This window comes from Ylistrum balloti, unplaced genomic scaffold (assembly GCF_031769215.1).
Source record: "Ylistrum balloti isolate Yb309-2 unplaced genomic scaffold, AGI_CSIRO_Ybal_v1 Utg369890, whole genome shotgun sequence".
NCBI lineage: Eukaryota > Metazoa > Mollusca > Bivalvia > Pectinida > Pectinidae > Ylistrum > Ylistrum balloti.
Genome location: NW_026782023.1, coordinates 279,635 through 297,605, shown reverse-complemented (window position 1 = coordinate 297,605; position 17,971 = coordinate 279,635). Strand labels below are relative to the sequence as shown.

At 37.9% G+C, this 17,971-nt stretch overlaps 1 protein-coding gene across 1 annotated transcript; it reads right to left on the bottom strand.

Annotated features, from left to right (window-relative positions):
- Positions 1-3,379: 3,379 nt before the first annotated feature.
- LOC132546453 (uncharacterized) lies at positions 3,380-15,826 on the bottom strand. The gene is made up of 12 exons (XM_060210166.1): positions 15,458-15,826; positions 14,002-15,424; positions 12,997-13,206; positions 11,391-11,570; positions 10,689-10,790; positions 10,205-10,315; positions 9,117-9,298; positions 8,524-8,672; positions 6,171-6,216; positions 5,402-5,588; positions 3,682-3,817; positions 3,380-3,431 (listed from the first exon to the last, which is right to left on the bottom strand). Exons 1-12 carry the CDS (start codon positions 15,824-15,826, stop codon positions 3,380-3,382), a joined length of 3,147 nt encoding a protein of 1,048 aa, XP_060066149.1.
- Positions 15,827-17,971: the final 2,145 nt, after the last annotated feature.

The following is a 17,971-nucleotide window of genomic DNA, read 5'->3' as shown; positions in this document are numbered from 1 at the left end:
GCCTAAATGTTTGAATCCTAGAGACGGAGGAAAATCGAAATCTACCAAAAGAAAAGTAAACATCTAGATGGCGACGTGTGGTAGCCATATGATTAAATAACTTTCACAACTTTCATACAAGATAATTTAAGAACTATGCCAAGTACATGTCTTATGGATATTCTGAACCTTTCCTAAATTATTTTCTTGTGAAATTTTTCAGTATATACAGTTTATATCACCAAAATAATAAAAAAAAAAGATTCCAACCTCCAATGTAAAATGATATAAAATATATATACTTATGACCTGTTTATACTGGCTGAATACACAACGTACACTTTGTACACAATACAATATTTCGCCTAATGGGTGAAATGAAAAATAATTATTTCATATAAATCATTTATACATGGCATTACTGTATGTAAATCACGTAAGGAAATCAACCTATTTAGGACAGAAGCTTATAGATATAGATATAAGATCTTCCAATAAATCTCATGCACAGTTTATTTTATACATCTTGTAAACTACATGTAATGCATGTTTAACCTATCCAGGTGGTGTTCTATTTAGACAGGTCTTGCCATATTAAAGTTAAGCACTCTTAACTCTGCAAAACATCAAGTATGAATACATATAGAAAGGCAGAGCTACAGGGTGAAATTTAAACTGCAGGTATATATGGCATAAATCTGACATAATAAGATCAGAAGTGTTGTTTATACAGGTATGTAAATTTTGCACAATACATAAACATGGCACACATTCCTATTGAGTCATAATCACCTTGTAATAAGTGTGACGGGTAGACTCCTGTTCATAATCTATGTATCACATGCTGGGATATATATACAGTACACAAAGCATTTCTTTCTGCACCATTGGCTAAAATCTGACCACAAAACTGTTTAACAAAACTGTACAAAATGTCAAGCCGGAGAAATCTATATTTCCGTCACAAGATGGATATTGATACCTATATGACATCCATTATACATCAGCGTATACATAGTTGTGTTATACGACACCAGAAGTTGAAAGCAACATTCAAGATTGTCAAATATTTAAAATAATTTGATTGTTGGTGAAAGGAAATCTGTTTTAATTCTGTACATGTTTTAAAGTCATGTTGAAAATGTTTAATATGTACTTCAAATTTTATGTGATGAGATTTTTTATAACCGCCCTGTGCTACCATGGTGATATGTTATTACACAAACCCTGTATTTTGTATTATCTAAGTGATGCGGTATTTGTCTATTCAATAGGACATTTACATTCCATTTAATATGGCACAAAAACGATTATCACGTTCAGGTAATTTACAAGTTCAAATGAAACATATTGCATTTAATATCAGTTGAGATGCAAAACAATACTGATCTGCCCTCTGATAATTATTCCATAAGCTGTACACTCATACAACTATTGCAAAAAAACACACTCTCAACTTTCTTTTCTAACACAGCCAGTTAAGGATATATGTTATGTTGTATTGTGCTGACAGGATTATCTCCCCTGAAACACTAGTTTGGGTATATATGCTACCTACCTTGTGTGACAAGGTGAGTTCATTAAACAAATTATACAAGGCATCTTCTGTCTCATTTCTATGTCCATTTTCAAATTTATTGCAAATTGAACCTCCCTACATGCTTACTTGGTAAATTAAAGATTTTCTCATTTTTCAAAGAAATCTTTTGAAAAGATGTTATTGGAGTCCTAATTGTCACCTAAACAATCAACTCACATCTCTTAACAAGAGTACCTCAAGGAACAAAATACGCCCGTGAATATCCAAAACAGCAAAGGGGCATAACTCTTATTCAAATCATCTAATCAACCCCCTGTTCAGGAAAACACAACTTCATATCATGGTGCTTAAGCCTACCAAGTTTCATAAAGATCGGCTGAAAAATGTTGGAGGAGATCTCCGGACAAATAAAAGTTCACGCCGGACGCCGGATGGACGGACAGCGCCATACCATAATACGTCCATCTTTTGACGGGCGTATAAAAACTGCCCTGCATTTCATAAACATTTTAACAAAATGAACAGAATAGTGTGTACATAGTAATTTTTACAAAAAAAAAAAAAAAATATTGATACATATTTATAAATGGAATGATTTGAATTCAAATTATTTACAAAAACACAAGAGAACAGTAATTAATGTACAACAACTTGTGTAATGATAACGAAAATCATCATAAAAGTATCACCATCAATCAGAACAAACAGAGTAATGATGCTAACACAAACTGATGCTGCTTCCAAGATAGTGAATAATATTTTGGCAGTATAAAGAGGAATATTGGCAATATATTGAAGGAACGTTTTCATGGCATAGTTGAAGTGAGAATCACATGTGAAGAAGTCAACAAGAGTGATTAGTCTATATTGGGTAACTTATTTCACAAATTGTTGTAAAATAAATAACGTTGATATGATAAAAAGTTCTCACTGTTAACAGTTAAAACTCATAACACCTGTTTAACACCCAATGAGATGTATGTAACATCAAACAAGAACATTGTTACAGGTGTGCCCTGTTTGTCTGGGAATGTTTTTGAAATTTTCTGACAGTCTGTGATAGACCTATATTGCAACACTACTCCGTCTAGACCCAATCTATGTTGTCTTATGTCTGACAGACTTTTAGATGTTAATCCACCTTGATCCTGGTAATTCCTTGGGATCAATCCCTATGGCTTCCTGATGTCAATCCACCTTGATCCTGGTAATTCCTTGGGATCAATCCCTATGGCTTCCTGATGTTAATCCATCTTGATCCTGGTAATTCCTTGGGATCAATCCCTATGGCTTCCTGATGTCAATCCACCTTGATCCTGGTAATTCCTTGGGATCAATCCCTATGGCTTCCTGATGTCAATCCACCTTGATCCTGGTAATTCCTTGGGATCAATCCCTATGGCTTCCTGATGTCAATCCACCTTGATCCTGGTAATTCCTTGGGATCAATCCCTATGGCTTCCTGATGTCAATCCACCTTGATCCTGGTAATTCCTTGGGATCAATCCCTATGGCTTCCTGATGTCAATCCACCTTGATCCTGGTAATTCCTTGGGATCAATCCCTATGGCTTCCTGATGTCAATCCACCTTGATCCTGGTAATTCCTTGGGATCAATCCCTATGGCTTCCTGATGTTAATCCACCTTGATCCTGGTAATTCCTTGGGATCAATCCCTATGGCTTCCTGATGTTAATCCACCTTGATCCTGGTAATTCCTTGGGATCAATCCCTATGGCTTCCTGATGTTAATCCACATTGATCCTGGTAATTCCTTGGGATCAATCCCTATGGCTTCCTGATGTTAATCCACCTTGATCCTGGTAATTCCTTGGGATCAATCCCTATGGCTTCCTGATGTTAATCCACCTTGATCCATCGTTCTACTGATTTCCTCAGAGCTTCAACCCATCTGTAAGACAATTTCACATTAAAATTTTGTTATGTTATATAGTATTCATGCTTGGTGTTCCAAAATTAAACTTCAGTTTTGCTCTCAGCCATTAGATAAAATATTTGTACCATAGTTTGTAAATTTTGATTTCAATCAGAAATAATTTCTTTTTACCTTAGTTTCCTGGTTTCATTCTCAGTGATAAAGTGAAATATTTTACCACAGTTTGTTCGTTTCATTCCTAACAATGAAGTAATATTGTTTTTACCTTTGTTTGTCAGTTTCGTTTTCAGCAATAAAATAAAATGTCCTCATCTGTGTTTCTGGTGGCTGGAGAATGAAGCTGAAAGGTTTCACCGGTATCCCTGTCATGTCCACTCGGTAACCATGGAGATGAGCCATACCTATCCAATCGAGGAATGAGATATGAATTCTTACTCAAATGAAAGCGACAGGAATGAACCAATAACTTCTACGCTGACGAGGATGTACGTTTGTTGGCCCTTAAAATCAGTGTTTTCACCTGAATATCTATATTTTCAAAACTCAATATATACACGAGTATAGGTTCTCCTTGAAAGCTTACAGACTCATGTGTGACCTTATACTTTTTGACCTTGAAATAAGATGCACATGCAGATTATTATTATTATCAATATTACTGTCTTAACGGCCCGTCATCACATAAAAGGTCATCAGAGCCATCAACCAGTAAAAAACACAGCGATTCAAAAAAATAAATAAAATCACACAAACTATAAGGTAAAAGACAAATGCTACAAATCTTAAATGGTTATATTATCACAAAAGATTAAAATGATACGTTAGAGTCTATGATATAGACCAACATCTTTCAGGTAACTTAGAATTTTAGGAATCTCAACAGTTTCATAAAAGGTCTTTAGACTTGACACATCCTATGCACCGATGATTTTCATCTTTCTCTTTCAACATATATGAATGTGTAAGGTATGTATGACCCATCAGAAGACAGACAAGTACAACTTTGTCTCGGTGGTTGTCTCTATAGCATGGAGACCATTCATTGATGAAAGGTCTAACAGTGCAATTTATTATTGGTATATTGATTCCATTCCTCCTGCCACAGAGCTGTTAAAAATTGTTTGATAAATGGATGGATGCATGGACCTGAAAGTATTCACCATACATATCCCATCTTACCAAGCACTAAGTGTAAATATCACCCATATCTCTGCTACGTTGTATCTTAAAACTTCTATTACAGTGTATAATTGATAACATTCACAGGGATTTAATTTCATCGTATTCGTTGTCAATAAAGACAGCGCTAAACATGATACCCACCAAACCCACAAACAGTGAATGAAAATCTCGTAAAATATCTGTTATATGATTATACATCGACACCAGATAACTGACTTGACCAAAATTTCTTATCCATGAAACCAGAACGACTGCAAATATTAGCCTAACGAAATTAAAAATCTGAAGAGTAATTTGTTTCAATTTTCCAGTACATTCTGTATTCTAATAGATTTTCAGAGACACAGAATTATTGAGTTCACAGTCAAGTTAACTCAAACACATACTTAGGTAAAATAATAGCTTTAATCACGGTAACTAGTAACCTAGATTTTATGGCATATGTTTATATGTGTGGTTGAGTTCAATATGAATTGTAACCTTTTATTAAATCTGGTATTTACTTTGGGTGTTCTGTGAATTAAGTAAAGTTATTTTGATTGATTTTCAGACATTACTGGTTTTATTGTCAAGTTAAGTCAAACACAAACATAAGTAAAAAATTGTGTATTTCTTCAAAGTATCTTGTAGTCTTGATTGTATTAGTGCATGTTTGGATCGCTGCATGTTTTAACGGTTGATGGCCATAATGACCTTTTATGTGTTGGCGGGCCGTTAAGAATGTAATAATAAATGTAATAATATTTTTATTAGTGCATGTTCGAATGTGTGTTTTAGTTCAGATTGAACCTTGTCTTTCATACCTTGAGCATTTTGTGAGTTCATGGACTTGTAGTAATAAAGACAGGCATCCTTAAGGACACAGTAACGTTTGTTCCAGTTTTTCATGGCTTTGTTACTCTTGCGAAGGTATCCAGTGCACTCTGCGCGACGTATTTCGAGAGCAGGTAACCCAACATTGTGACTTGTTATATCCATCCAGGATTCCTTCTGTGCATGTTGAATAGAAATAAAAATAACGCTATTAGGAAATTTAACACTGGAACTTTTCATCACACAGCAATTTGCAATATAGGTCCATCACAGATTTTAATATATAGAAACTTGTTCCCATAAAGATGACGGAAATATTTTACAAAGTGCAACAGGTGACCAAAGTAACATCAAGACATGTACCCTGGTAGGAAAACTATTAAAGAATCTTCAATATGGATGATTGTTAAAGTAATTGGAGGGGTACATCCTTTATCTTTCAGGCTTTGATCAAGGTAAATCTCAAACACATACAAATTACAGATTATTTTCCTAATAAATTATTGTGTCAAAATTAAACAAACCTCTCTCCACTAAAACGTAGCTGCATTTTCAAATTATTTGATTTGATTCTATTAACTCCATTAGCTACTATTAAAACCAGAGTAAAAAATATTGCATAAAGGTACCAGAAGCTGAAATAACAAAAAATCTTAAGACTATTACTGGTAGCGTGTGAGCTTTCCCCATCTTGTGTAAGAGAAAATAAAATTATAAATATGATATTTGGCTTTTCAAAGACTATCTTGATCTACGTACCCTCTTTTTTGATACCATGGCTGCCTCATTCATTGCACACACCCATCTGTCAAACACAAGTATCACATGATATCAATTCTAAATATAGAAATCACATGACCACACTTCTAAATATAGAATTGAAGTCTAACGGAAGTTAAAGTATCTACAATAGGTGTATACATTGATAAGACAAAAAATGCTTTGTAAAGTAAGCAGACAAATAATAATAATAATTAATCACATCATGATGATAAGCCCACCTTTATCTTACAGAACTTCAGTGGAAATACGAACAAATGCAATGTCATTGTCCTGTAATAAGCCCACATCTCATTCATGTTTAACCTCCCTTTGGCTTAGTAATTAACAATTACCATGTTATTAATCCCCCCTCCCTCATCCCCACCCCTGGGCTTATCTGAGGATAAATGTGATAATGAACATGTTAAAAATCACCCCTCCCTCATCCCCACCCCTGGGCTTATCTGAGGATAAATGTGATAATGAACATGTTAAAAATCACCCCTCCCTCATCCCCACCCCTGGGCTTATCTGAGGATAAATGTAATAATTAACATGTTAAAAATCACCCCTCCCTCATCCCCACCCCTGGGCTTATCTGAGGATAAATGTGATAATGAACATATTAAAAATCACCCCTCCCTCATCCCCACCCCTGGGCTTATCTGAGGATAAATGTGATAATGAACATGTTAAAAATCCCCCCTCCCTCATCCCCACCCCTGGGCTTATCTGAGGATAAATGTGATAATTAACATGTTAAAAATCCCCCCTCCCTCATCCCCACCCCTGGGCTTATCTGAGGATAAATGTGATAATGAACATGTTAAAAATCCCCCTCCCTCATCCCCACCCCTGGGCTTATCTGAGGATAAATGTGATAATGAACATGTTAAAAATCCCCCCTCCCTCATCCCCACCCCTGGGCTTATCTGAGGATAAATGTGATAATGAACATGTTAAAAATCCCCCCTCCCTCATCCCCACCCCTGGGCTTATCTGAGGATAAATGTGATAATGAACATGTTAAAAATCCCCCCTCCCTCATCCCCACCCCTGGGCTTATCTGAGGATAAATGTGATAATGAACATGTTAAAAATCCCCCCTCCCTCATCCCCACCCCTGGGCTTATCTGAGGATAAGTGTGATAATTAACATGTTAAAAATCCCCCCTCCCTCATCCCCACCCCTGGGCTTATCTGAGGATAAGTGTGATAATCAACATGTTAAAAATCACCCCTCCCTCATCCCCACCCCTGGGCTTATCTGAGGATAAGTGTGATAATGAACATGTTAAAAATCCCCCCTCCCTCATCCCCACCCCTGGGCTTATCTGAGGATAAGTGTGATAATGAACATGTTAAAAATCCCCCCTCCCTCATCCCCACCCCTGGGCTTATCTGAGGATAAATGTGATAATGAACATGTTAAAAATCCCCCCTCCCTCATCCCCACCCCTGGGCTTATCTGAGGATAAATGTGATAATGAACATGTTAAAAATCCCCCCTCCCTCATCCCCACCCCTGGGCTTATCTGAGGATAAATGTGATAATGAACATGTTAAAAATCACCCCTCCCTCATCCCCACCCCTGGGCTTATCTGAGGATAAATGTGATAATTTACATGTTAAAAATCCCCCCTCCCTCATCCCCACCCCTGGGCTTATCTGAGGATAAATGTGATAATGAACATGTTAAAAATCCCCCCTCCCTCATCCCCACCCCTGGGCTTATCTGAGGATAAATGTGATAATGAACATGTTAAAAATCACCCTCCCTCATCCCCACCCCTGGGCTTATCTGAGGATAAATGTGATAATGAACATGTTAAAATCCCCCCTCCCTGAGGATAAATGTGATAATGAACTCATCCCCACCCCTGGGCTTATCTGAGGATAAATGTGATAATGAACATGTTAAAAATCCCCCCTCCCTCATCCCCACCCCTGGGCTTATCTGAGGATAAATGTGATAATGAACATGTTAAAAATCCCCCCTCCCTCATCCCCACCCCTGGGCTTATCTGAGGATAAATGTGATAATGAACATGTTAAAAATCACCCCTCCCTCATCCCCACCCCTGGGCTTATCTGAGGATAAATGTGATAATTAACATGTTAAAAATCCCCCCTCCCTCATCCCCACCCCTGGGCTTATCTGAGGATAAATGTGATAATGAACATGTTAAAAATCCCCCCTCCCTCATCCCCACCCCTGGGCTTATCTGAGGATAAATGTGATAATAACATGTTAAAAATCACCCCTCCCTCATCCCCATCCCTGGGCTTATCTGAGGATAAATGTGATAATAACATGTTAAAAATCCCTGAACCAAAAGTTCACAGCACCTGGCCATTTCCTCACGCGTGTCCACGTAGAAATAGTAAGTCTTGGCGCCGTACTTCTCGGCCTTGAAACAGTGTGACTTGCTGGTGTCTGTGTGTTTTGACACAGTGTAGTTGAGAAGCGGAAGAGCCCCTAGTGGGTCTGAACAGTCCTATGACATAAAACATTTTACCTATTACATATGTATTATTTTACATTTTCATCAAGATTTATAAAACAAGTCTTAAGTATTTCTCATTTCATGATCTCTGGTAACATGAATTCAAAGTAGTGTGATAAAATTCATCAATATATCCTTTAAATCACCAAGGTCACAATGATTTGCGAATATCGCAGAAATTAAAAAATTTTTTATGATATTCTTGAAATACTGTTAATAAAATATGTTTGCCAGGTGACACAACCAAATCTGCAAGAATCTTACTTTATAATAATTCAACATATATTAACTGGTACATATATTTTAAATAAAATATGACAATGCTGTATTCACAGAATGCTTCGTCCTTTGTCGGTAATAATCAATTATGGATGTTAACTGATGAAGTTATCTTAGACTAGCCTATCAGGGGAGACAACTTTGGTGACCACTCACCTGATCATTCTTGTAGTAATAAAGGCAGTTGTCTTTCCTGAGCACAAAGAACCGCTTCTTCCAGTTTCGTACAAATGATGAATTGCTAAGTTTGTGCATGAAGCCGGACACTTTTGGAGACTGAAGGTCTCGTACCAAACTTACATCACTTGAGGCAACTTCCAATGATATTTGGAGAGAACCTACAAAATGCGCATACAATTATCATAAAAATAAGTTGAAATCAGAAAATATTACAATTTCATGCAACAAGTCAACTTATTTGTATCATTTATTTACAGATATGCTGTGAAATTTGTTATTTTCAACAGGTTTCAGTCCTCACTATGACCATCAAGGACAGACTAAAATTCCAAAAAATAGATGTTAAAAAAAAATGGTAGGAAAATTACTGTCTATTCTATAACATGTGCAAAAAAAACCCAACCAAAAACAAAAGAAAAGGTCAATGGGCCTTAACAGTCATCTGATCTCAAAAACTTTCAGCAGGGAGAAGGGTTTTTTTTCTGTTGTGAATGAAATCTTATTAAGAAGCTGTTTTCCATGATGCAGATGTTAGTTCTGGTGAGGAGTAGGAAACTGTAGCAAGTGTTACCTATTTTCAGACAGTAAAGTTGGAGTTCAATCCTACTGGTGAAACTTGAGAAGAAGTTAGAAATAGGTGTTGCACAGGAAATCCATGATTGTGCAATCATGTGCTACCTTTCCTTAACATTCCTACCAATTCTTAGCTCAGTAGCACTGGTGGAAGTGGAGAAGAAGTTTAAAATATGTTTTTCAAGATGGTGGCCATCTTGGATTTCAGACATACTCGAAAAATAACAGCACTTGGTCAGGACCATCTCAGGATCATTTCATACAAGTTTGAGCTCAATCCTACTGGGGGAACTAGAGAAGAAGTTAAAAATATCAAAATATTACGCATGGCCCATGGTGGACAATGGACGGTGAATGATGAAGCACAATGGCTGTAGGTCAATATGACCCTTTGGGTGAGATGACCTAAAAAGCCAAATAATTTCATATGATATCAAGCATAGATCGTCATAATAACATTTCTAGGTATCTGACCTGAGACGCATACTTACCATCTTGAACAAGGGAGACAATCTCAGCATGACTGGATTGTAACACATTCACCTGATTGATACTTATAATAATTTGACCTTTCTTGACCCCAGCTTTCTCCGCCGGACTCCCTGTAATGACAATCCAAAACATAAAATGAAGTCATTCCTTCTGATACAAGAATCTTTTCTAGGATATTCTAAATCTCAATTCATTGTATTATTTCAAGGAAAAATGATAAGGGAAATTTAAAAAAAAATCAACAAATATACATAAATAAACAAGATATATTACTTACTGTATGTATCACGAGTAGAGTTTTATGGGAGATTTTACAGCTGTGATAACAATTATCTGCTACAATATGTCCCCAGTTCTTGAATTGCATTATTAAAATAGAAAATAAGTTGTTCAGATAAATTTATACAAATGATTATCTAAGAGGCTGAGTTCGACTCAAAGGTCAAAGGTCAGAAAGGTCAGGATTGGACATTGAAATGGTACCTGGATCGACGGAGGTTATAATAGCTGGGTGACTGTCCAGAATGTGAAGTCCGAGGTCAGAGGTCGCCTCTGTCCTGTTGATTACCAATAGCCTCTCATGATCTGTGAAGTGATAGTACATCACATGTTTACTTAAACTTCAGGATAAAAAGGCTGATGGAATGATTGCAAAGTACTTAGTCTATATAGGGGAAAAAATGGTGTTTCAAGAAAATGTGATATTAACCAGAAAGTGACATTAACAGATGTGACATTAAGTAGGTTCCACTGTAACAGAATATAAATAGTCATATATGTACAATAAATGTACTATATTTGAACTAAAAAGCCCATTACATACTTACAATATCAAAAAAGGCTTTGTTTAATATAACTTTAAGAAAGGTCTCCATATGAATTGTGTTGAGACATGAAACTTTATTGCAGAGAACAAAATTTGAATTTTTTCCCCCATCCTCTTTGAAAAAATTTTTTTTTTTGAAAATTTCAGTCATATTAATGCCTGGATATATGGGACAGGTAGAAATGAATGGTTACATATTATTTTGGCAGAGCACAGTGACTAACAATCTTTTCCTGGGTTTGTTTAAGTGTAACCTCTTTCCATGGTTGGAATGTTTTTATAGGAGAAGCAAGTTTTATCATTAGAAGGAATACGATAAGGTGTGATTTATAGTTGTAGTGAATGCAAAAGATACCTACCATAGAACTTAGCTGAAAGTCGGTGATACTCCTGTTGACTGTCACTACGCTGTACAAAACATTTCCTTCTGAATTGGTACTCTCGTTTAAACTCACTCTCTGAGCGAGTCGTGGTGGTGGAATCCGAACGCTTGTGATACCGACCTTCCTTGTAGGAAATTCCGTCCACGAACACTTCATCTAATAGATAATTGAAAACTTTCATGATTCATTTTTGGATTATGTATGTTTAATTTCCTCATCAAATAAAACATATATTTTGTATTTCACAGGTGATCCAAAGAAGAAAAATATATTTCTTGCAGAGAGATAGAGAGGAAAAAACAAGAGCCAAATTCCAGTGTGTGGCCAGGGGACCTGTCTCACTCTCCAGTGTGTGGCCAGAGGACCTGTCTCACCCTCCCTGTCGAGTCAGAGACCTGCCTCACTCTGCGGTGTGGAATTATAGCACTTACAGTTTGTATATTATCCTCAGGGCCACAGGACCCACCTTGCCCTCCAGTGTAGGGGCCAAAGGACCTGTCTCATCCTCCAGTGTAGGGGCCAAAGGACCTGTCTCATCCTCCAGTGTAGGGGCCAAAGGACCTGTCTCATCCTCCAGTGTAGGGGCCAAAGGACCTGCCTAATCCTCTGATTCATACTAAGTCTCACTCTCCAATTGATCTGCCCTACAATTGTGTGGGGCCAGAGAACCTGTTTCATCCACTGATGTAGGGCCATAGGACCTGTCCTACCCTCTAGTGTGGAGCCCCCCTTCTACCCGCATGAGGGCCAGAGGAACTGTCCCCTCCCCTTCTCCACAGCATGAGAGCCAGAGGACCTGTCTCACTATCTGTGGTGGGGCCAGTGGACCTATCCCCCCACTCCCCTTGGCATGAGGGCCAGACGACCTGTCCCCCTTACTCCCCCTGGCATGAGGGCCAGAGGAACAGTCCTCTCCCATTCTCCCCTCATTTGAGGGCCAGAGGACCTGTTCCCCTCCCTCCCCCCGGCATGTGGGCCAGAGGACCTGTCACACTATCTGGTGTGAGGTCAGAGGACCTGTCCCCCCTTTGCCCCGGCATGAGGGCCAGAGGACTTGTCCCCTCCCCTTCTCCCCTCATCTGAGGGCTAGAGGACCTGTCTCACCCTCTGGTATTGGGTCAGATGACCTGTCTCACTCTCTGGTATTGGGTAAGATGACCTGTCTCACCCTCTGGTATTGGGTCAGATGACCTGTCTCACCCTCTGGTATTGGGTAAGATGACCTGTCTCACCCTCTGGTATTGGGTCAGATGACCTGTCTCACCCTCTGGTATTGGGTAAGATGACCTGTCTCACCCTCTGGTATTGGGTAAGATGACCTGTCTCACCCTCTAGTATTGGGTCAGATGACCTGTCTCACCCTCTGGTATTGGGTAAGATGACCTGTCTCACCCTCTAGTATTGGGTCAGATGACTTGTCTCACCCTCTAGTATTGGGTCAGATGACCTGTTTCACCCTCTGGTATTGGGTAAGATGACCTGTCTAACCTCTACTATTGGGTCAGATGACCTGTCTCACCTCTAGTATTGGGTCAGATGACCTGTCTCACCTCTGGTGAGAAGCAAGTATTAGGGCTCTTACCTTTGCTCTCCTGATGAACAGGATTGGTATTGTTATTAGTAACAGGACCTGTCTCCTCCTCTGCTGATGAGCCAGTTTCCTCCAAAACTTGAGAAATAGTCTGATCCAATGGCTTGGACGATGGTAAGGCTGGAGATTCCGACCGCAAGGAATCTCCTTCCTCAGCAATCTGTATCCAGCATGAATTACGATAACTCTCGTTGTAGATTCCTATGTAAAGTATATATAGAGGTAGAATAAAATACTTTACCAGTCTTTTATCGCTGAACATACAACAAATTATCTGACCAACCTGACAACAAAATATACAGCACCAAAGAGACAGATACCACAGCACCAAAGAGACAGATACAAAAGCACCAAAGAGACAGATACCACAGCACCAAAGAGACAGTTACCACAGCACCAAAGAGACAGATACTACAGCACCAAAGAGGCAAACACCAAACTTACTTCCATTGGTCAATTACTAATTTTGCAAGTCTGTTGTAAATCTCAAACAAGTTTTTATGGTACAATGTATGTGAATCAAAATCCAAGCACGTCTCAGACCAAATTGTGACTAAATTCAGGCATTTCTACTTAATAAGAATGATTTTAAAGCATTTCCCCTTTTGGGCCCTGTCCCTCTCACTCTAGGATCGGAGATTTACCATTTATACAAAATTGATTTCCCTTCCAAATATTTTTTGGCAAACTGTAATCATTCCTTCAGACCAGGTGAGCTAAAATTTCATAATCAATAACAGAAAACAAAGATCAATGACAGAAAATCATGATTAATCATAGAAAATCAGGATCAAACATAGTCAGAGCTACAGTAATCGACCACAACATTGAAATATTTACATCTGTAAATATGTACATTTAGCAAAATTTGTTATGCAAAATTATTCCTCTAAAACAACTCTTTACCTAAAACTATTCTACTGCAAAAGATAAGCTATTTCAAATTAAGTACTATACAGTAAATTTGTATGAAACACACAGGATAACAACATTTACCTGTATCATCATCCGAGGAATCAGCACTGTCCTCATCATTTGTTGTAGACCTTGTTCGACTTTTTTTGCGTCTGAGAGTCAGATTTTGTCCCAGTTCCTCCTCGCCAGTGGTAGCCTGTGAGTTGTCTATTGCCTCACTTCGACTTAGACTTGGTCTCATCTTCACAGGACTTAATGACACTGCAGTAATGCTGGCATCAACTGGATCTGTTTCATTGATAACCAGACCTCCATCTTCAACAATGGGGTCAGAGTTCACAGAGTCATTTCCAACAGTAGGGTCAAGGGTCAAGGATATGTTGTCTTTGGTTGTTGTTGAATCGAAACTCACATTCTCCATATTGGAGTCAGGTTTTGAGCTTGAAAGGTTTAGATTTGAGCAACGGGTCTGGTCATGAGCAGCAAGACATTCACCAACAACAGGAACAGGGTTTATTGGGATTTCGTTTATGCTTGGGTTCATGACATCTTGTTCCTTGATGAAATTCTCCTGAGTGGGAGTAGTAGGTGAGACCAGGCTAGGGGTAGATCGTCTTGGTTTTGGGGCCACGGGTGGTGGACTTTTGGGACCTGCCTTTCTGGAAGGGCTTAACGGATCAGTTTGTTGGTTTGAACAGGATGATTCACGCTGATCACTAGAACTTGAGCGTTTGGGTTTGGGAGCTGGAACTGGTGGTATCTTTTTGAGTGATTTTTTATGTGTTGTGCTACGAACTCCTTCCTTATTTTCTGAAAATTTTGGTTCTGACCCAAGAATGTCACCAGATGTTGATTGAAATACTTCACCAAGATCCTTTAAGTCATCTTCACTATCATTGTCAATGTCTTTCAAGAAATGAAAAGCATCACTGACAATCTGATGGGTTCGTCTAGAGGCTGTTACAGGACCAGTTAATGATGGAGGTCGACGCACAACCTTCTCATCGTCATGGTCACTGGTGTCTTGGTCTTTACTGGGCTCTGTGGGGATGATGTCAGATGAATGATTGTCAATACAGACATGTGAGCCAACTTCCTGGTCATCCGTTTCTGTTTGAGATACCAGGTCGGTCTTCAATTGACTGTAACCTTGCTCTGATCCTATAACACTAGTAGTTTCATCATTCCCTTTCTTGGCTGGTTTGTCACCTTCAGTCACAAGATTTTTTTCATTAAACTCTGATTTAGGACTATGGTTAATGTTTATAACACTTTTAGCAACTCCATTCTGTATCAGTGAATGAGTTTGAGAAACAGAACTGGCAGACTGCGACGGATAAACAGCTTGTGCGCCATTTTCTAAGATGCCTCCATTTTGATTTGTGCTTTTCCCATTGTTCGAATTAAATTCCCTTGAATTTTGTTCTTTTTCATAAGAATGGATTGTTTCCCTCTCCTGAGGACTAGTGGTCTCTGCTGTATGAGAATGGGTTGTCTCCCCTACCTGAGTGCTCGCTTTGCTTATATTTCTTTCCACATGTTCATCTCCAGACTTATCAACACAAGTTACAATAGTGAATTGGTTTAAATTTTTCTCATCTGATTCAGATTCAATAGGCAGTGTCTGGTCTTCAAAACTATTTGTCAATGTAGTTTTCCCATTTGCCTGATCACCTTGTACAAATGTGAGGATAGTGTAAGTATTTTTCTCTAGTAGCGGTGTGTGTTTGAAGTCATTAGCATGTTTTCCAGTTATTATTCCAGTATCACTGACAGACTTTTTCAGTCGATGATCCAAGGGATCTCCATCTTTTACACTTTTGCCCCCATACTCGGGATCATTAAGAAAATCAAATGCTTCACTGATACACACTGTTGGTCTTCCTCGTCTGAGATTTCCCTCCATGAATTAGGTTCTTGTTTGCATCTAACGCCTGAAAATTGAAATAAATATTTTTGCTTCTGTTTATACAATCCTAGTGTTAAAAGTCATGTATTGTACTGATACCTATCTAAGCTGTAATCTGATTTTAGCATGTTTTGCGCTGACAGTTTTGCACAAAAATATTATTACTCTAATTACAGTTTCTGTATGTTGTTAACATCACATTTATCAAGGATGTGCAAATTGATATAAATATTCTAACATACCAAAAAGTGATTTTCTGCTAAACTTTATTACATCAAATTAGATCTAAACTTTATTACATCAAATTAGATATGTTTATAGCATTCATAAAACTGGATTTTACTAATGCTTCTTTCTACAATGTACAAAATAATTCATTTCCTTGTTCTGCATGGTCCAGCAAACATCATCAAGTGATATTGTAATATTATTGTAACTTGGCACTTTTTATACCAGATTCAAAATGGATGCACATGTATCCCCGAATTAAGTTACAATAAAATGTAGAGATATCTATTTACATGCATCTAATAGAGAAAGCGCATCACACTCTTGCGATAATTTTGTACAGTTTTTGAAATGTTTTTTTTATAATCACTAAATTATTTAAATATATTTATACTCTATGTCAAGTGCTTGTGCAGTATAAAGCTCGTACCATATGTACCAGCCTCGTCTATTAATGCACTCTTGATTATATCGAATGAGTGTTCTGACTGACAAGTTTAGTACCTGTGACTGGTACTTCATGTGTATATAATTGAGGCGAGGCAACAATACAGAGCCGAATACTGTGTTATTTACACTTGTATGTATCACTCTATCATTATAGTCTTCCTATAAATACATACTTCGACTGATTTATCCGTGTGTCGTCCGCTGAAAGACCGAAAGATCGTAATAGTGGACGTAAAACTCGTTAAAATCAATAAAAATAAGATTTATCCGTACAGTATATACTTTATCTGTTAGAGAGAGGGAGGGACAAAGACGTTCTCTCCGCGATATGGCATACCAGATCTACATTGACGCAATTACAATTTCAAAACACTATTTACATCCTTTTGAAATACTATCAACTCGCACTTCAAAAGCAGACGATACTATTGTTATGACAAATGTCCGTGTTATTGTGTCCTTATCATCGTCTTACCTAGTCGAATAAGGAACTTCACCATTCCTTCACAGTAAGCGGAACATCATTTGTGTATTGCGATTTCGAAGAACCATGATCGATTATTTATAGTGCAACTTCCTGGTTGAAAACGAGGTCATTTACTATGAATGAGGTATCAGTTTCTATTTCCAGAGTATATCAATAGGACTTTCAATTTTAGCAGAAAAAAATATGTAGACTAAAAATTCTTTAGGTATGTTATTCTGTTGGCATGATTGTACCAAACAGTGGTAAGATTAATGCAATATATTAAAGCGAAGATTTGTATTGTCAAATGGATTCTCCCTGACTTTTGGCGGGAGACCCAAAGTGAAAGTAGAACCTCATGAACTTCGCCAGTTATAGGTAATATTGTAAAAACGTGTTTATATGATATTGTCATATATTGTTATGACAATGGCGTACGAGTGCCTTACATTATGTGTATGTTGTTTAGCGCTAACGAATGAAGCACTCATATGGTGCATGTTGAACTGGGTTTTTTTCTTCTGGTTATTTAAGTTTCAGATACAGGTACTCGTGGTCAGGCGGAGCGCGAGGCGAAGGCTAGAAAAATGACATCAGATTGTTACCTTAATAGTCTACATGTATGCAAGTCCCGTCATGAAAAAAAATCATGACAATCATTTCCCGGTTCTTCAGCACCTCCACGACTTCATATTATAGCCATTTTCTCTACTAGTATGTGTTTGCAAACTAATGGAACATACAACATACACGTATGCATTGTAACAGTAACGTTATGACAATTTTTTATTTAAAAGTGTGTTGGGTGGGTGGGTGGAGGGGTTAGGGTTTTGCATGGATTCCATCATGCTTACCAATCACTATATCACTCTTCTGAACCTCTTTTCTATTAAGCTGTTAAACAACCTGGTAGTTTTAGATATGGAAACTTCAAACTCTGTCACTGTTTCTTTTTCTTATCTACATTACGAATTCAACACAATTATATCCTTCATTGA

Coding starts and splice junctions, on each gene's coding strand:
- LOC132546453 (XM_060210166.1), bottom strand. CDS start 15,826: ATGGAGGGAAATCTCAGACGAGGAAGACCAACAGTGTGTATCAGTGAA. Junction 10,791..11,390: donor ACTTTCAGCTAAGTTCTATG/GTAGGTATCTTT, acceptor ATCACTTCACAG/ATCATGAGAGGCTATTGGTA. Junction 6,217..8,523: donor ACGCGTGAGGAAATGGCCAG/GTGCTGTGAACT, acceptor TGTGTTTGACAG/ATGGGTGTGTGCAATGAATG.